Source organism: Anser brachyrhynchus, assembly GCF_964034855.1.
Source record: "Anser brachyrhynchus genome assembly, chromosome: 3".
In the NCBI taxonomy this organism is placed as follows: domain Eukaryota; kingdom Metazoa; phylum Chordata; class Aves; order Anseriformes; family Anatidae; genus Anser; species Anser brachyrhynchus.
This window is the reverse complement of record NC_137696.1, coordinates 92,609,346-92,630,275: the sequence shown is the minus strand read 5'-3', so window position 1 is coordinate 92,630,275 and position 20,930 is coordinate 92,609,346. Positions and strand designations below refer to the sequence as shown.

Here is a 20,930-nt window from a genome sequence, read left to right as displayed (position 1 = left end):
CAAAATATGCCTTTTTTAAGGTAATGTAGTTATTAACTGGATTATCACCTATTTACATAACAGAGAGAGTCAAGCAACATGCATTGAATAAAATGTTTTTCTTATTTTCAGTTGTTTTGGTTCATAAATTGTTTTGTCATTCAAATCACTTTAACTGTAAACTTAATTATTTTGAAATACTAACCACATGTAGATGTATTTAGAATATCTGTGAACTTCTTTATAAATGAAAGTTTTAACTGTCTCATATAAATAGAATCACTTCATATATTTTCAATTCAAATGCAAACAATTGTACAATTACATGTTTTTGAATAGAAGAGTCAATATGAAGAATAAATAATGAGCAGAGAATATGAATTCTGTATACATTCTTCAGACTAGAATAACATGTTTCTATCAGCACCTCAATAACTAATAATGTTTTGAACTCCAACTGACTTGGTAAGCACAAATTGGTCTTTTTCTGTTGTAGCTAAACAAAAATGAGTATTTGATGTACATCTTTTGTGTCAGAAGATGGATTTTTTTAAAGGCACAGTTCCACTGTTCTTTTCTGATTCATTTTCTGGTCCTGTTAAGTATCAGGCAACATATCATCTAGGCATTTCATCTTCTAGCAAAACCTGTTGAGCTGAGGGAATGCAGCACTTAAAAAGAAATGAAAAAACTTTTTGAGGGACAAGGTACTTTTAATTCAGCATATCGTTTATATGTACATGAGGTAAAAAGTGGAGGTCTTTTTTCTTTCTTAGCTTTATATTTCCATTCAAACCCCATATAAATTTAAAGCTCATTTATTCATGAGTGAGCATTTGTCAGAACTGGTAAGGAATGTGCAGTCAGACCTACAGCTTTCTCTGTATCTCTAAGGTAAGTTAAGTGAAGAAGTAGAAGAAAATCAGGATATTATCACAATATTATTATCACTAATTTTATCACAATATCAGCCACATGGTATCAACCTAGATGTCTTTTTTTTTCTTCCTGCCACCCCCCCTCCCCCCAAACAGAAGAGAAGCTAATGTCTAGTGCAGAAAATGCGCTATCATCTATAATTCCTTTGCCCATCTCTCACTACAGGACAGCAAGAAAGGAACTGAGGTAACTACTTCATTTTGAGTCTTGGTCTGACTCTAGAAAGTGGTGCAGAAGTAATATTTATGTAATTATGCAAGTAATAATGCATCCTCTGTGGAATTATTTGGAGGAAAGTGCATCAGCTGTATTTCATGGTACTGGACGGTTAATCATTATCTAGTCAACATCTCATGTCCAGAATAGCTTTGGATTCTTTAATGTGGACAGATAGAGTTTCATGACAGTGGAAAATAACCTAACAATCAAGAAACTTTACATTTTTCCCCCTCCTATATACACTTCCTTATATTCTACTTGCATGTTATAGCAAGATTTTAAAATTAATGAAATAACTCAAAAGTCAGATTGCTGAATTGCATCATTAAATATGTGACAACCAAAGTCAGCAGGCAGTTCTTTCTGAGGGTAATACTGGAAATCTCCAGAGAAGCCACTTTTTATCTGTTCTGCAAAAACTTTCTTCACTGTTTTTCTGAAAATAAACCAGGATGGTGAAATAGCTTGCACTGAGGAACACTCATGAAACTGATGAGCAACTTGTTAAATTTACTAAGCGAGCGTTTTGGGAATCTTGTCATTAATTGCTATCTATATAAACGATAGCTGAACATTCAGTTATCATTATTAATTATACAAAGACACAACAGATGTTCCACTTCTTACGGAAACTATGGTAATGCACAACAAAATGATGGGAAGTCCTTTGAAGAGTAGTTCAGACAACAGTAGCTAATTGTTTTTAACATTTATATTACATTTCTCATTAGTTTTATTACAGAAATTAAATTATGACAAAGTAGTGTCCATGAATTCCTGATTCAACCCAAATTATATGCCTAAAGTTACAGTTGGACCAATATTCTCCTCATCAATTATTTGAGGCTCTACTGCTGACCAAGATGCTGGCTTGGTAGCTGGACAGATGGCCTAAACAAGGGCAAAAGATGTCTGTACATGAAGGAAAACCAAAGGTCTTGAGACAATAGAAATTATCTACTTTAAGTGAGGATGGTTGATTCTAGTTCTTTCTCACCATGAAGGTAGTTTCATGTTATGAATCTCAAACAAGGTATAAAGCCAGCGTTTCAGCATTCACTAAACCTCCTTACCTGTAGCTGAAATTTGGCAGCTAGTTGTCGGTACTGTGGAGAGTTGGGGTCATTAAGTTCAGCTGTGTACTCCTGATCAGTGAGAGTGACACTGAATTCTACCATTTGCTCTGCAGGCAGTTCTGGGACTGTATTTGTTCCTAGTTCCTGGAAAAAAATAGGAGAGAAAAAAAAATAGGAGAAATAAAGGTAAGTAATTTTTTTCTCCCTACATTTCAGTATTTAATAGGTAGAAGTATTCCTTTTTAAGACCCTCCCCAAAATAGCTTTCTGAACCATAGCCTACAAATGGCAAGGATTCCCAGATGCATCTGTTGGCTTGTTTCTTCTGCCTTTGCAAACAAGTTTCTATTACCGTGACTGGAGTGTTGCCTTTTATATGCAATAATGAAGATGATGAAGAGAATCAAGCCATTTCTTGCAGAGTTACCAACTCTTCTTGTTTCCTCTGTCATCAAAGTGTTATGGCTTGACATTTTGGAGGAAAGTTTGTGACCTCGAGGAGAGGGACAAGCAAATGTTGAAAACTGGTTGGTATCCTACCCTTATAATACCTTTGGTCAACAAGCAAGACTGCCAGACCGTCTGTTACAGTTTCATGTTCAGACATTTGTATTTTTTTTTCCTCATAGTAAAGTAGACTTAGCCCTACCTGTTTTACACCTTTCCTGTGCAGTTGACTTTACTGCTATTAAAAGTGCTGTTATTACGTTTATTGATTCCCAAAACAGTTTGCAATTTTGGCCTACATTAGTAATTTTTTTCCTTTAATAATGTTAATCTCCAAAAGCCAATCACTTTGCAGGCTACCATGCCCTGACCACAGGAAAGAATGTCACTATGGGTACATTCAGAAACATTTCCTAGATCGTCCCAGATGTAATGTTATATTTTTGTTGATTATGGGGTCAGGAGGGAATTCTTGTTCACAAACATTGCTCAGCTTCAGATTTCATAGCTTAGAACACAAGCACCTGAGGGAAGTGATTCAGGGAGGCCAGCCAGGAAACTCTGCCTTCTGTCAGTATTTCTGTCCCTTCACAACTGTGGTCATTAATGTTAACACATACCGTGCCTGTGTTCCACTGTGAGTATATTTTACTACAGAAGAAGTCTTTCACTTTTTGAATAAAACCTTTCAGGTTTCTATCATGCTTGGCTGTCAAAAATATGGAAGTCCTTAACACAGAACAAGATTTTGTTTACTACAATGGTTGCAAAGACATTGCTTATTTATACTTATTAGTAATAGTTAGATACTCTGTATTCTTTTAACACTTCTTTGCATTTGTATTTGCTCATGGACAATTCTACTCTCAACCATACTTTTTATACCTCAGTTAGAAAGCACAACAAGAACAGGATGATTGAGAATGATTAGGGCCCCTGATGTTGGGGCCCATCATCTTTAATATCTATATTGACAATTTGGATGAAGGAATAGAGTGCACCCTCAGTAAGTTCACAGATGACACCAACAAGTTGGGGGGAAGTGTCAATCTGCCGGAGAGTAGGAAGGCCCTGCAGAGGGACCTGGACAGGTTGGGTTGATTGGCAGAGGCCAAGGGGATGAGGTTCAACATGGCTAAGTGCTGGGTCCTGAACTTTGGCCACAACAACCCAATGCAGTGCTACGGGCTTGGGGCAGAGTGGCTGGAAAGCTGTGCAGAGGAAAAGGATCTGGGGGTGCTGATCGATGCTCGCCTGAACATGAGCTGGCAGTGTGCCCAGGTGGCCTAGAAGGCCAACAGCATTCTGGTTTGTATCAGGAATAGTGTAGCCAGCAGGACCAGGGAGGTGATCGTCCCCCTGTACTCTGCTCTGGTGAGGCCACACCTCGAGTACTGTGTTCAGTTTGGGCCCCTCACTACAAGAAGGACATCGAGACACTGGAAGGTGTCCAGAGAAGGGCTACGAAGCTGGTGAAGGGCCTGGAACACAAGTCCTGTGAGGAGTGGCTGAGGGAGCTGGGGTTGTTTAGTCTGGGGAAGAGGAAGCTTGGGAGAGATCTTATTGCTCTCTACAATTACCTGAAAGGAAGGTGTGGGTAGCTGGGCGTCGGCCTTTTCTCACAGATAACTAGTGATAGGACTAGAGGGACTGGCCTCAAGTTGCACCAGGGTAGGTTCAGATTGGAAATGAGGAGACATTTCTTCTCAGAAAGAGCAGTCAGGCAATGGAACAGATTGCCCATGGAAGTAGTGGAGTCACTGTCTCTGGGGGTGTTTTAGGAAAGATTGGACATGGAGCTTAGGGACATGGTTTAGTGGGTAATGGTGGTAGGGTGAAGGATGAACCAGATGATTTTGGAGGTCAAAAAGGCTTTTCCAGCCTTAATGATTTTATGAGAAGAAGCTGGCCCAAGAGAGCAGCAAACATCAGACTGAATCCCACAGGGAGGTGGGGTTTCCATTTCTGCTGTTGGGTGGGTTGGCATAATGCTGCTGGAGACATCTGTCCCATATGTAACACCTGGGTTTTGATAGCTTCCAAGAATAAGCAGAAGAAATATGCACAGTTACAATGTTTCAGGGGATTCGAGAGAAAATAAGACGTTTACGTAATAAAGAATAAGTGAAAGAGGAAAGAATGTATTCTGCCCCCATTAGTTCTGCATAACTCAGCTCTGCATAACTCATCTCTGCTAAGTCATGACATGTGATGCCTCTGTTTCGAAAGAAAATATATTTTGCGCTGTACATAAAAATATGGTTTAGTGGGTGTTACTGGTGGTAGGGGGATGGTTGGATCAGATGATCTTGGAGGTCTTTTCCAACCTTAAAGGTTCTATGGCTGTTCTGTAACATTATACAATATAAATACAAGATCAAGGCATATGTGCTTTCTAGATGGCTTGAGATACAGGTAGGTAGTTGAGACTTTTAAGATGATTTTGTTTCTCTGGATCCTGAGGATGTAATAATTTCAGACCGTAAAAATACTGTTTATCAAGGATTATCCTGGTGCAATTCCTGTTCCAGAGCTGAGAAGCTTGCTGAGGTGGGATGGTGAAAGGCAGCATTTTCCTGTGGTGCGGTGGGTGAGGTTTTGGCCAGCATTATCACTCTAAAATTCTTGGTGGTGATGCTGAGACCCTGAGTTCACACAAGTGGGGAGGAGGTGTCATGAGCCTCTGTTTATGCCGAGGGCACGCAGACAACAAAAAACCTGGAGAGTCTTTCCAAAGAGTTACTCTAGAAGGGTAAACCCTTTAGAAAGAGAACGAAATCTTAGAGCAAAGCAGAAGAGAAATTCAAGACAAGGGTTCCTGCCTGGAGCTCTGCAGAGGTGTGACCCACCCAGGGCCCTGGACAGGTCTCAGTCTGCCTCCAGAGGGCTTCTGGAAGGTTTTCAATGAAAAGCAATTTGCAAAATGGCGTAAAAAAAGCAACAGGCTCCCGATTAACAGAAAAAAAAAAAAAAGAAAAAAAAAAGACTATTTAAAAAGTGATTGCAATATTTTTATACTTTCTACTGTGTATGCAAGAACCATCATTCATGCTATAGAACAGATGCAGATAAAACCCTTCAGCCCTGCTAGCAGTAACAAAGGGGAGAATTAAAGGTTTATAAACATTAAACATTTAAAAGTTTTCCCCTGTGTTTCTGCCCCTCCTTTTTTCTGCTAGCTGAGTTCAAAAACAAGAGGTGAGTCAAATGGAGGGATAGAAAAACAGGCCATCCTCACCTTCACAGGAGTCTTCGTGTCATTGACAATTTCATTGAGCAGCGTGCCGTTAGGTATCAGTGCATATGGAGGGAGGGATGAGGCAGGGGGACCTGGCAGGGATTCAAATAAAATCACGTGAGAACAGGTTTGCACATCAAAGATGGACAAAAATCTTCCCTTTTCTGTGTAGGCCAGTTGTCAGCTCCCTGAGAGATCTTTGTCTCTGTGATGGCCACTTTTTCTTAGGTCTCAATTTAAAGTAATAAGAATCTTTGACAAAGTTTTCCAGCTGGAGGCAAAGCTACCACACTAGTAGGTGCTATCAGTAAGATTCTGTCATATTCGGCCCTCTTAAAAATATGTATGCAGGATGTCTCCTCCTTGAATCAAACTGCTCATATTTACAGATTATTATCATGGAATAAATTTCTATCTTTTTTTTAAAGAACTCTGGCATACAACAGTGTTAGTAGGTCTAAATGGATCAATTACTCAAATTAATGTCTTTGCATCACTGTGGCTTTCTGGCTAAAGTAATTGCTTGTTTTCATCCATTTGCTTATTTTGGTTAACAAAATGCAGCATCTATAAATGTTATTTCATAACTGAAGTAAAATTAGCTCTACTCACTACACGTGAAACTGTGAAAACATAGTTTATAAGATGCATTAAAGACTGAAAAAAACCTGAAATGCTACACTTGAATAGAATCATAGAATAGAATCATAGAAGAAATGCTGTAGAGAAATCAAAAAATGCTTCTTATAGAATATTTTGCTAGACCATTTTTATTGTGCTTGACTGAACTTGTCATACTTCTACTGCATTCATTCTATTACAGACTTCTAAGATCCGAGTTACTGATTTTAGCAATTCTATTTAATGGGCAGCTACACAGCAAGCAGATTTGACTTTACCTGTAGAAACAGAAGGAATGTCTTCCAGCTTTTTGCCACCTGTTTTTTCTGTGGATATTTCATCTTTCCTATCAATCAAATAGAAATGAGTGATTTAGTGATCAGCATGCTGTACTGACAATGATGAAGGTGTAACAAAATGTAGAAATGGCACCTACATTAAATATAATTAAATGAAAGAAATTATTTGTAGTGAAATATTTCATAAGCTGATTAGACAGGGCAATGGACCATTAGATTCTGTTTTATATTCAGCAGTTTATGGAAATACTTGCTTCCTGCACTCTTCTTCAATATGGTATTTGTTCTTAAAATGAATAAAAATAGTGATCAGATATATTCCTCCACACAGTCCTGTTGCAATTCTTCTCATGAGGTTTCATGAGTGATTTTCTTTGAACAGTCAGAAGGATGGAGTCACAGAGATAAGCGCAGTGCGCAGAATCTTCTTTTTCTCTTTTCAAAGTCTATAAATAGTTGACCACTGACAGTAATGAGAACAAGACCTTATAAATTGTTTAAACCAACTGATTATCTCCTTTGCTATATCTCATCCTATTGGGATAGGTCGATGAGTGTTTTGGGCTTCTAATTTTATAGTCAATGGACATTTCATGGTTTCAAGGGCATTTCATGCTTTGGTATGAGGAGAGGATGGGAGGACTTTTTGTTCAGTTGTCAGCCTGCACTAGAATATCGTCAGTCTAAAGACAGCTTCAAATCAGATTCCTGGGACAATATTATGATGATAGTAGGAACCTTTAGATTTTGATCTGGATGTAATATTCATGGGTTAATGCCTCCCATGGTCCCCAGGCAGATAGCTGAAACTTCAAGTATATGGCAGGTAACAGGATAACAAGTGTGACAGGATTCATTTTTGTAATGTTAGTGTCATTATTTATTGTTTCTGTCATTTTACAGTTATATGCTGATGAAAAAGTTTTGGAACTGAGTCTGTTAGCTTGCCTGGTAAGCAGAAGTGTTGTGTATACACACGTACAAAAAGTACACTATATAGTAGATATGTAAGGATTCCTGCGGTTAAGGCTATAGAATAATTTCTACTTAAAAAAAAAATATTAATTGTAGCTTTTGGAAACATTTAGATTCTTAGATAAGAATCTTTTATGTCATATATTGAGATTTTTCTTTCCTAAAAGTTGATGTGAATAATTTCAGTTGTTTTGGGTTGTAAGTAGAGTGGGGAGAAAAAAAGAAGCCCCGTCATAGAAATTAATGAGGCACATTTTTATAGAAATATCTATTATTAAGACAGTGCATGCAGGTGGGGTGTTTGTGAAAACTGGTATGAGTGAAAGACCTAAGGGCACTACAAATGTGTGTCTCATGTTAACTGAGACAATTTAAAACTTGTAGTGTGAACAGAAAAGATGGCTGGGCTGCATTCCTACACAGGACCAGACTGGCTGTTTAGTAGCATAAATAAAGAGTATGGAAACTCCTGACTTACACATTACTTAGATATCTTATGCAGCGAGAACTAAATTTCTATTTGTAATGTTTTCACAAAATCAAATAATATCTCTAAATGATAACTTACAGAAGATACAGAACATTTCCCCAAACCACGTAGTAGTAAAGATGGAAATCCAAAAACTCATAAGCACAACTGCCTGTATTTCCAACTAAAATATTATTAATTTCATAGAATTTACCTCATCTTCTGAATCGTGCCTAGAGAAAACCGCACTGTTTACATAGAGCATAAGGACTCTGAAATCAGTCACTTATTGCCTTGCTGCTGCTGTTTGCACTAGATTGAGTGAGAAGACCTCCCTTTGGACTTTCAAGGGAGTTTAATTGGGCCCTACATTATTAAAAATACATTTATTAGAAAGAAGAATACTCAAAGCTCCCATGTCATAATCAAGAAAGATATAGAAGACCTCTGTGATCATGAGACACTATAACATATGAATAGAGAATATTATTTGCTACATCTGATAATCTAAGAATATTTGAAAGGAAAATAATGCATAAATCAGATAAACTGTCGACAATGATCTGTTTGGATGTGCTATAGTATTTATATGTAGAGAGTTCAATATTGTAACTTTAATCTTGCCATTCTCAGACTTCTGAGTGCTATCAGAAGCATAATTCATTTCCAAGAGAGTTTTTTCAGAATAAACCATCACATTAGTTTACGAGAGCATGACATGTAAAAATACAGGGGAAAGCTAAAGTGAAGGCATAGCATTTTCATATTATTTCTGAAGTAGCCTCTCAGATAAACTTTTTTCAGCTCTCTGATTTTCCTTTCGAAAATTACAGGAATTGCATGTAATCTTTTGTCACTTTCTCCATTTACGTTAGTCTAATGTAAGGCCATAGCTCTGCGAGGGATTCGTGCTTACATTAGTCTAAGAAGACATCCTGTGTTGTCTCCAAGTAAACAGGCAACTCAGATATTTGCCTGCCTTAATTATTTGTGATTCAATTACTGTGAACTATAATACATACAGCATACACATCTCTCACAGCACACACCAAATACACCACAGTGCTATCCATATATATGGTTATATCCACACACATCTACACATATCTTTTTCATAAAAGTCAGTAACATCAAGTGATGAGGTTCTACTTGTGCTACTTACCTTTCCTGGAAGGTTCTATGTTTTACTCGCTGCGAAAAGATTAAGAAAAACAGCATTTTACTAGTGGATGTGTCCAACCATTGAGCAGAAGCCTGTTAGCTCTTTTGTTTACTTTTTTACATTTTTCTTCTAGCACATGCCCCCTCCTCTTCCTGAGCAATATTTTGCCCTTATATAAGCAGATGGGGAAGCGACTTGGAAGTCTCCCTCAGTTTCTAAATAAATGTCAGTAATCCTTACCCGTTGGATTATTTCCAGGTGCTCTTGGGAATTGCTGAAGTTTTTGCCAATGTCAAATATGCAGAAGGTTTCCCTCTGGCAGGCAGTAACCCAGTTCTGATATTCAGAAGTATCAGGAATCCGATCCAGAAAAATACGAAAGGCTTCCCACACAGCTTCCTGGCAGACTGAGTAAGAAGAAAGGGGCTAGGGATGGATGCTTTGTACCAAAAAATAAAGTTGAAAGCCTTTTTAAAGAGATTTGGGATTTACACATTTTACTGTACTTAGTAAATAAATCCATCTTCTGGGTATTTCTAGGTCTTTTAAGTATTTTTGAGTTGACAGTCATTTGCCTTAATGCCAAAGGATTATTTTTTTCTGAGTTAAGGACTGTAATTTCCCTCACTTTAAAAAACAGATTAACTTGGTCTAACATCATCAGCATGAAGAAAGGGCAAACACAAAGCACACTTTGTTCACTTCAAAAATACATACAGTGGATGTTCCAGTGACAGCAAACAAGGAAGTAGATTAAAAAAAAATCTAGCAGTCTTCATAATTGAATAATCAAAATTTTAACTGTATATACAAGTTTTGTACATCAGAGTGGTTAACTGGGCATAGAATAAGCTAAGTAGAACATATGTAAGATTTCGATATTCATGTAATCATTTAGGTTGGAAAAGACCTCTAAGATCATCAAGTCCAACTGTTAACCTAGCACTGCCAAGTCTACCACTAAACCATGTCCTGAAGCACCACATCTACATGTTTTTTGAATACCTCCAGGGATGGTGACTCAACAACTTCCATGGGAAGCCTTTTCCTGTGCCTCACAACCCCTTCAGTGAAGAAATTTTTCCTAATACCAGATCTAAACCTTCCCTGGTGCAACTTGGGGTCATTTCCTCTTGTCCTATTGCTCGTTCCTTGGGAGAAGAGACTGCCCACCTACCCTGCTACAGCCTCATAGCTGTAGAGAGTGATAAGGTCTTCCCTGAGCCTCCTTTTCTTCTGAGTAGGGGGAGTGAGAGAGCTGTTGTGGTGGTGTTCAGCTTCCTAGCAAAGTAAAACCACCACATCCTGGCTAAATAACCAATACTGAGCCCTGGGGGATACAACTTGTTACCAGCCTCCAGCTGGATTTAACTCTGTTCACCACAACACTTTGGGCCTAGCCACCCAGCCAGTTTTTTACCCAGCAAAGTGTATGCCCATCCAAGCCATAGGCAGCCAGTTTCTCCAGGAGAATGCTGTGGGAAATGGTGTCAAAAGCTTTACTGAAGTCTAGGTAGGTAACATTCACAGCCTTTCCCTCTTCCACTAAGTAGGGGGGCACCTTGTCATGGAAGGAGATCAAGTTCATCAAGCAGGACCTGCCTTTCATAAACCCATGCTGACTGGGTTGTCCTGCATGAGCCATGTAATGGCACTCAGGATGATATACTCCATAACCTTCCCTGGCACTGAGGTCAGACTGACAGTCATGTAGTTCCCTGGGTCCTCCTTCTGGCCCATCTTCAATGGAAAATATATATTTTTAAATGCAGCAGGCTAAATTGATTTTCTTACATTCTAAATTTGCAATGCTTTTAGACTTCTCAAAGTCTTAAGGACTTCCTGTAGCATATACAGGCTTTTATGTTTCTTTAAGCACCTCTTGAAAAATTGAATGACTTAGTATGGGTAACATTCCTTTGGAAAGAACACCATTTTCTTCCTTTCTAGACAACTGTACACACTCATGTATTCAATATTAAAAATCTCCTCCATGGAGATGAATCACCCAGTTAAATGCCAAGCTACATTAGACAAGATTAACAGGGACTGTGGCTGCGGAGAGAACAGTAGTGTTCTGTATTATTTAGGGAAATGAAAGTGAACACAATGAAAATATGACAGCGGTGGAGAATTCGAAGAGATGTTATTCAGGAATGGCTGTAAAGGACATTCATTTACTGGATACTAACTGATTTAAGTACATGACAGTATATAGAATATGTAATAGTGGAGATTAGTACTTGTATGTAATTGCATTGGCTCACTGCTTATGCAAGAAAGCTGTAAAGTTGAGCTGTAGCATGATAGAAACCCAGAATGCATATTAGGGCTTGGCCTTGTTTTTTTGAACTATTTTCTAGCAATCAGGGCCTACACTTCTGAGTGCACTTTTACTAGCATTTTGTTGACGTCTCTTCTTTGTTTTAAGTTGAAACCATTTCTAATTTCAGACAATTCTGGAAGATAAACTGATCTCTCCCCCACGCACCTACTGCCTACCTGACTAACTATGCAAGTCTTTGTATCTCTGTTCAGACACCAGACAATCCATACACCCATAATGCTTGGATTTCACTTCACTAACTTTGCACAGCCTCCAACTAAGCCTTGAATGTCTCCTGTCTGTACCTGGGCCATGTTTAAAACCACTGAGTGGTGCAAAGAGATAGCTAGATTAGCTCAGGCTAGCACAGACCTGGCCAAGATGTGCTGTTCTGTGTGGACATCCTTGCTCACTTGCAGAAATGACCACTTCTGCAGGTTGACCCCTGTGGGGCCTGTGAATGCAGTTGTAGAAGATAACCAACATGGCTTGGTGGCGGCTAGAACCAATGTGCTTTGAGCAGCATCAGTCCAGTTTATTGGAGCTATTGTTCTATGCCCCATTAGTGGGTGACTGCCTCTGTTGCTACTTGGTGATTCCTCTGGTATGCTTCGTCATCAAAGGCAGCTGTATTTTCAGCTTTATAAAAGGATAATGTTCACTCACTCGAGATGAAGGAACAGGCTTCTTCAAAATGTTGTTTAAAGTTAAATGCTTTTAGAGAAGGAGAATTTCAAGCAAAGTAGAAAAAACATTTTAATAAAGCCTTGGTGGCAATTTAAAAACTGTTGCCTTTAGCACTTCACTTTGCAGAGTTCATTACTGTGAGATGGGACATTTATTTTCAATACTCGATACATGCTTTGACTTATGGTGAGATAATTATCTGCATTATCTAAAATACCAGTGTCTCTGCAATTAGTGTAATCAGTCCTAGAAATGGGTATTCTCAAAACTTGCTGTAGGGATGTACTCACATAGCTGTGTTAGAGCACTATAATAATAACTCAGCAACCACCTGCCCTCCCTGTAGAGCAGCTGTATGTGGAGCAGAGGTGGCCAGATTATTAAAAAGCAACAGGCTGTCTTTTGAAAAGATTGTCATTATGAGCTAGCAGTTAGAGATTCTTTCTATCTTTTTTTTTTTTTTTCTCACATCTCTCTGGCATCTTGTTTTTCTGTGTAGCAACTGCTGAATAAAGATATAATATCTGATGAAAATCCAGTTTTCAGGGTTTATATAAACATGACATGTGGCCAGGCGTCATAACTGATTCTATGCATGTTCTCAGTTTGCCCCACATGAAGGACCGTCTTCAACCTGATGAAGGTTTTTCATTAGTAACTCTCTGAGCACATATATCTGAGCAGTTTTGTATTATGTGTTCATTCCTGATGGTGTTTTAGTGTGAATTAATTAGAATATTCAAAAAAAATAAATAGTAATTTTCCTAAGGAAGCGGTAAAATTCTCTAGAGGACAGATATGATCCACAGTGCTTTCACACTTCTAAATATTTCATGGGACTTAGAGGGGTGTGTTGTGGTTTAACCCGGCTGGCAGCTAAACACCACACAGCCGTTCGCTCACCCTCCCCCCTCCCTCTCTGGGATGGGGGAGAGAAACGGGAAAGTGAAGCCTGTGAGTTGAGATAAAGACAGTTTATTAAGACAGGAAAATAATAATAACAATAATAATAATAATAGTGATAATGGTAATAGTATTAACAATAATAATGTGTAAGAAACAGGTGATGCACAATGCAATTGCTCACCACCCGCTGACCGATGCCCAGCCTATCCCCGAGCAGCCGGCCCCCCCACCCCGGCCAGCCACCCCTATATATTGTTTAGCATGACGTCAGATGGTATGGAATACCCCTTTGGCCAGTTTGGGTCAGCTGTCCTGGGTCTGTCCCCTCCCAGCTCCTGCTGCACCCCCAGCCTGCTCGCTGGCAGGACAGAGCGAGAAGCCGAAATGTCCTTGGCCTGGTGTAAACACTGCTCTGCAACAATTAAAACATCAGCATGTTATCAGCGCTCTTCTCATCCTAATCCAAAACATAGCACCCTACCAGCTACTATGAGCTACTTAACTCTGTCCTAACTGGAACCAGGACAGGGTGGAAGTGGTCTTCTAAACTTTAGGTAAGAAAAACAATGGACCTGAAGGTATGTCTACAAAACAAAATGAAGATAAGATTGTCCCACTCTTAGGCTGTCTATTGAAGGCTGAAGGACTCCAGCATGGCTACCAAATGACCTTTCCATGAAGGTTTGTACTGTGGTTACTAGGTGTAACTTCAGGAATAATGCTAGAATCACAAAGTTTTCACTTCTGATTTTTTTTTTCTTTTTCATTTATCACTTTTATCAGGTACATTTGCATGCTCAGCTGGGAGGACAGAAGTCATGAGTTTTGATCTTTTCCTTGAAGGAAAGTTTTTTGAGGTTTTAGCCAGGAACATTGTAATGCAAAATGTGCAACTATTCAAGTGAACAGAAACAATTTTTCTGAATGAGTGTACCAATTATTTAGCTGCAGTCATCTGCTCGCTTGTGTACTTTTGGGGAAGAACTTCAGATTCAGCTGTACTCCAGAAGAACCGTGTGACAACTACTCAGAAGAGTTTGTGAGTGTATAACGTTCTGCCAGGAAAGAGGAGGTGTAAGTTTAAGCATGCTTGCACTACAAGGCTTACAAAGCCCAATCTCCCACTCTGAAGTGATGTGCTGCTCTCCAAAAAGATGTTAGTAGCATGCTCATCAGTTTTAAAGGAAAATGTCACAGTTGCCATTCGTTAAATTCAGGTTAATGGTAGCTGCCTGTCCTAGGAGACCTTGTTTTAAGACCAATCAGGGACATAACCAGTGAGTTCTGAGGATTTTCAGGATTAATTCATGTTTAAGAAAGGCTTTTTGGATCAGCCTCTTTGAGATAGGTTTCAGAGTTTTCTCCAGTGCCCAATGGTGCAGAATTCAGTCCTACAATAGATTCCAAACATGTTTGTATCCATAAGAATGACTATAGATATTGATGTGGCTAGTCCATTCTGCCTGTGGGAAGTGGCTACAGGAGTAAAATTTTTGCAGCCGTACATCCAGATTTCATTTCAGAGGGAATGGGCTGGTTCACTGAAAGGGAGCTGGTGAGCAACCAGGTTAGAATACATGTATGTGAATGGTTGGAGACCTATACAGAGGAACAGATACATAAATGAAGATGATTTACGAGAATAGAAGTTGCCTTAAATACTTGCATCCCTGAAGTGCTGACTATGTTTTAGAGTTATATTTGGTCTATCTAGTTGCATCTCCAAAATATGATTTTTTAAAAAAATACAAATTGGAACAGTCACTGAATGGGGAAAAGAGAGAGAGAGGAAGATAGGAAATATCAAAAACTGTTTGCACTATTCTCTATAGGGACCTAAAATTAGAGTGGTAACTCTATAAGCTCTCTACAGTCAAGGGAGTAAAAGAAAGAGAGGGAGGGAGAGAGGGATTTGGGAAAGAACAGAAAAAAACATTATAGATTTTAAAAAATAAGACTAAGGTCTTGGCAGGTGCTGCTGCAATTATATTAGTGCTTGTGTTGTACCAACACTGCCATAGACTTAATACAACTACAGATACACCAATGTATTCATGACACGGCAGATGAATAGTTTCTTTAAATGCCTTGAATGGGTGGGATTAATTCTGAGTAGCAAAGATAGTAACTACTACACTTTTGAGAAAAGCAGTACATCTTTACACAGTAGTGCAAGCATAATTTGGTCTTCAAGTTCTGCCATGCTAGAAAAATATACAATTACATTGATATCATTAGTCTTTTGAGTGCATTGTTTTATTCTGTTCTGGTAATTGCCTGTCTTGAGCTGTGCTGATTTGCATGTAATATTTAATCATAAAGTAAATATCAGATACATTTTCTAGAGCTAAAAAACAAGATTCTGAAAAATTACTAGATTTTGTCAATACTTTCAGGGAAGAATCAGAGGCTACAATCATTATCTTACCTCTTAATCTATAATAAGCTTGGTGACTGGCTAAAATCTGCTTCACTGATTCTTGTGGGCAAACTTTCACACCAGTTGACAAAAAGGATGACCTCTTTGTTCGGTGTTTTGCCATGTCAAATATCCGCCTTATGGTTGACACTCTGGACCTCTTTGTTGTTCTTTCTGTTTTGTCTGACCCTGAGGCATCTGCTAGATGTTTGGCTTCACCACGATTTATTTTACTAGGGCTTTCTGGAAAAGATAAAAGGTAAACATACATAAAGATACATTGCATAGGCAGTATGCAAGATCATGACTGGAAAATACTTGTGAATCTAAGAGCTCTTTGTGTTTAACTGTAATGGTGTTTTCAATGTACAGAATGAATTAATGTCTTGAGGAGAAATGTCCTTCAATCATGCTGGGCAACCAGGACTCAAAAAACTGGTAACTAATTCCTTATAACTCATCATGTGACTGTCAGTTCACACAGGGTAAAGGTTTCAGAAGCCCTAAGTCTTGTTTTCAGTAGTGTCTTTGGGTTAGATCCACAAAGGATACTTAGGTGTTTGAAGTTTGTGCTACAGCATCTCATTTGTGAGACTATAATCCTATAGGGAAGTTTACAGCACTCTGTTAAGTAACTATGGAGCTTGTGGAAAGTGAAATATATCTGTATTAGCTTGCAGTATAAACAGATGTCTATACTAACAAATATGTAATGTGAGAAATAGTAGTACATTAAATGGGTACCCTTTCAGATGTTCTTGTCTTTGCTCTGGGCTTCAGGTAACATCTCCCTTCACATTGGGTACATAGTCTTGAACCCACCCTGGGAGCTAGACTCTGAAACACATCCTTTCAAAAGCTGAACAGGAGTTTAATTGTCTTTGGGGAAAGAAGTAGCTGTTTCCAGTCTTCCTCTTTTACTCCACAGTGCATTCCTCTTTCCATCCCTCACCAAAACAGATGTATTAATCAGAACAGACTGCAATTATGCTTCTTTGACACTGGATGATAGTGTCAGGAATGCTCTGGCTCTTTGTATCTCAATAGATCTTTAATTATTCCCAGAAAAGTGGAAGAGCTACAGTAGAAAAAAGTGAGATCACTAAGTGGAAATTGAAGAGCTAGGCTCAAGTTTTACGTATGCAGCTATTCATTTATGAAAAATGTTCTCCAAATAGAATCGAGCACAGAAACCCCCATATTAAATTGCACACAAAAACTCAAGACTCATTTGGTCACACTTCCTAAATATATGAGATTCTCTGTTATGTGACATAGCAGCTAAATTTCATGTTAAAATGTTAACAATAAAAACAGGTATACATTTAAGCAAAATGAAGTGCAGCATTTTGCAGGATCATGCAACAGGAGCCATTACTGTATTTTAGATTATCTCCCAAAATTTTGCATACATTTTAATAAAGATATTAAAATTCATATGAAAATATCTATTTTGTTTCATTTTCATACATTTGATGTTATGCATTTTCATATGCTACAATGAAAAATAAAGTAAAACGTAACCAGAATATGAGGTTTGTTGGAATAACTTTTTAGAAAAGAAAGGGTAAATTTTGTAGATAATTGGAAAACTCGAAGGAAGAAAATGTAAGAAAGGCATGGTATATGTGTGCCTGAGTTGCTGTTTTAATGAATGGTTTAAAAAAATTGTAAAAGGATAATAAAATGAAATAATATGGTTCAAAAGAAATACTTTTAGTGAGAGTAATATTCAAAAAAAAAATTAAGAGTAAAACACTGAGTTTGCAGGATAAAGAAGAAATAGCATGCTGCATTTAATACACGTTAATTATTGTGTACTTATACTAATAAAGAAAAAATAAGGAAGGTAAAAACACATTATCTTGATAATTGGAAACTTTGTTAATTAAATGTTTAAAGATAAGTTAGCAGCTGATCAATAAGAGAAAAATAAAGGAAAAGCATATAACTGCAAAAAGAACAGTACTTCAAGTAAAGAATGGAGGAAATTCTACCATATATGTCAGTGTATATATATATATGTCTCAGTTCTTATTTAACTTCAGAATTAACATTCAATTTTTTCTGTGTAAAAGTCATAATAATGACATTTATATTAAGAAGTATTTGGTATTCTGATATGGAAAGAAGTTGAGTGCTTGATTATAGAGAATATTTTACAAATAAAGGAGCTTATACAATGAAAGCAACAGGCAATTTTTATGGTTTTGCAGAACATGGTAGAGGCAGCAGCTGGCATGAGTAGAACTATCTAACTGTTGTAAAGTAAATGAAAATGATGATGTAGTGATATAATGTTTGTTATAGAATGCATTGGCAGTAACTAGTTTTCCACACTAATATCAGATCATGGACCATAAAGGTAACACTGCATAAAAGGAACTTGCTCTGTGAAAATGTGGTCTTGTGTCCACCAGAAATCACAAGGGGACAAACACTAGATTATTCAGGACACTGAATGATTTGAATGATATGTGGGGAGAGGGTAATAGATTTACCACCAAGGAAGATCCACTGCCAGTAAAATCTCAGAGTAGTCCCCTGAAATCTTCTAAAATAAAATACCAATAATCTACATGGAAAGAAGCCGGTTGTAAGTCTATTACCTGTTACGAGCTCTATTAACTGCTATAGCCCAGCTGCCCAGGGATTCTGACCAACTGGGACAGAGGATTTTGTCATTAAGCTCTTTGATAGCTTTTGCATGTAGCAGAGGCCTTTCTTGAAGGATTTGCTTCTTCCCCAGGATTTGCCCCTAAGTCATTAACTTGAATTAAGAATTATACTATTCATAAGACTGAGAGAGGAGATTCTTCACAAATGATTGTTGTAATGACCTTGAATTCTCTCCCTATTCTTGAATTAGGTTTATTATTTTGGCTTTTCATTCTAAGAAAGTGACCACATATTTATGTGTTGCCAGTTATCACTGTTCTGCTTGCCTAAGCAGGGTAGTTTCACTTGACCTTTGAAAATTAAGATATCATTCTATCCAAAGAGAAAAATTTAAAATGTGGTAACTAAAGGTTTTAGCAGCAGAATTCAGGGTGATATGAGGACAAAACTGTTAAAGTCTGAATAATTCATCATTAAAATCATCACAAGGTCTGACGTATGATAAAACTGATAAATCTGAAAAGTTAGGATATTCTTAGGAAACCAAGGAATGCTTGATTGATAAATGTGACATACTGCCTTCAGAGTGAAATAATTATTAATTAAAAGACAGGGCTTATTTAAGTGGAACTACTGAAACAGAACAAGAGAAAAGCTTATCAAAGAGGATGAATTAAAGAAAGATGCCATAAATGTGCTTATGTGATCCAATTAAATATATAGCAGGGCCAGCAGGGCAAACAACCCCCATATTGATAATTCAACCAGTAACAAAAGCAAGGATGATTAGTCATGGAAGTTGATCTTGAGATCTCTGAAAGGGCTGATTAGTGTAAACACCAGATGGAGTGCAGAAAGCACAAACAGTGGTAATGTCCTGGTCTCTTCTCTCAGAGCCAGTCTCCTCCTGTCATGGGAGTAGTGAGCACCCCAAATTCAAATGGCACTTGACAGTGACAGACAGGGTGCCTATGGTGTGTTCTCTCCTTATATACTTTTTAATGTTATTTTTATGCCACATCGCCTGAGTCCTATTTGCATGGGAAAGGTCTGAACAGGTTGAAGGGGCTTAGATGAGCAGGGAAAGATTAACGTATGGCATGGCTTTATGCAGCCTAGGTCCTGCATATGAGTACAAGATTATATGTCTTGCTTGTACTTATCTTTGGGTCCTATACATTCTTTAACTATTGTTAAGGCACACAGTGAAAGAACTGATGGCAGCATTCATTGCATCCTGAAGGATGTGAGTCTTATCTAGGGTCTACCTGGGGTAGCTGAGGCACTGGAGGGAGCTCAATTTGCATCTCACTTCTTCAGGCTTACTGTACTCAGTCACTGAACTGCTGAAAGAAAATGAGCTAACATAGGTGCCTAGCCTCAGAAGAAGCTGAATACTGGCCAGAGGAGAATGCCTGTGTATTCCTAAAAGAGAGGAAGTGGGCTAAGAAATTTATCCTAAAAATAAATTGAATTTTATTTCCTCAGAATTGATATTGGCAACAATAAGCTAGGTGATTCCTATTTGACATGTTGGCTTGTGTTAAATGTCACTGAATAGTAACATCACCTATGGTAATGTTACTATGTATGTTACTATAATGTTGCTATGGTATGGTATGTCACTGAATAGTAACATCACCTAGGCTTGGGTATCCAACTGTGGCAAAGATCTATGAGGGCCAGGGCCAGGCCTCCAGCTTGGAAGACCCTGTGTTCAGTTGACCTATGTCATAGAATCATAGAATGGTTTGCACTGGAAGGGACCACAAAGACCATCTAATTCCAACCCCCTTGCCATGGGCAGGGACACATCCCACTAGATCAGGTTGCTCAAAATTTCCACTAGAAAACTTGCTGTACAAGTATCATGAAGTTGATGTCTACATACCCAGCACTACAGAACCTCTACTGTACCTACCAGTACCTTGTGTTATACTAGATTCAGTGTTACCTTACATGTCAAGGAGGTGCTAGGCCCTGCCGATGCAGTGGGGACTCTGTACTAAATATACAATAAATCTGATACCTGTATCTCTCACTTGCATTCAGCATGACAAAACATTACCTGCACATGTTCAAAAACTGTGCTCAAGCCCACTAAGACACAGAAGAGGAGTGCCAGGCTCCTTGTTTGGAGCTAAAATATCAAGGTATTTAAAAGATAGGTTCTGTAATTTTCAGCCTTTTAAAGCTTATGTTTTTGTTTTGATCTGGATCGGTAACAAGGGATTTTCCTTCCTGAGAATTCAGGAAGATGGTGGGATTTCATAAATCCTCTTTCTTGGTAGGAATGCATGACAATGCTCCTTTAAACTTTTACAGAAGACAAAGATTGTATCCGTATTAACACCATATTCAAACAAGGCTAGACTTCCATGAATCCTTATGTGATATATTCATGTTGGTTTTCTTCTGTGAAAAATATTAAATATTTGGTTATAGTGAAACAGTATGCAGTAAATCCGGAGAAGAATGTGATAAATTATTTTGAAATATATGGTTATAGTAATGACAATAGTAAAAGTTTAATTTTATTTATTTATTTT

General features: G+C 38.1%; 1 protein-coding gene across 1 annotated transcript in view; it reads right to left on the bottom strand.

Moving 5' to 3' along the window:
- Positions 1-20,930, bottom strand: part of IMPG1 (interphotoreceptor matrix proteoglycan 1) — a 63,147-nt gene that overhangs the window by 34,802 nt on the left and 7,415 nt on the right. Inside the window, exons 2-7 of the mRNA XM_080583779.1 lie at positions 15,772-16,005; positions 9,665-9,831; positions 9,425-9,453; positions 6,798-6,865; positions 5,899-5,990; positions 2,211-2,357 (exon numbers count right to left, since the gene is read on the bottom strand). Of these exons, the coding sequence (XP_080439905.1) occupies positions 2,211-2,357; positions 5,899-5,990; positions 6,798-6,865; positions 9,425-9,453; positions 9,665-9,831; positions 15,772-16,005 (737 nt within the window). The remainder of the gene's footprint in view (positions 1-2,210; positions 2,358-5,898; positions 5,991-6,797; positions 6,866-9,424; positions 9,454-9,664; positions 9,832-15,771; positions 16,006-20,930) is intronic.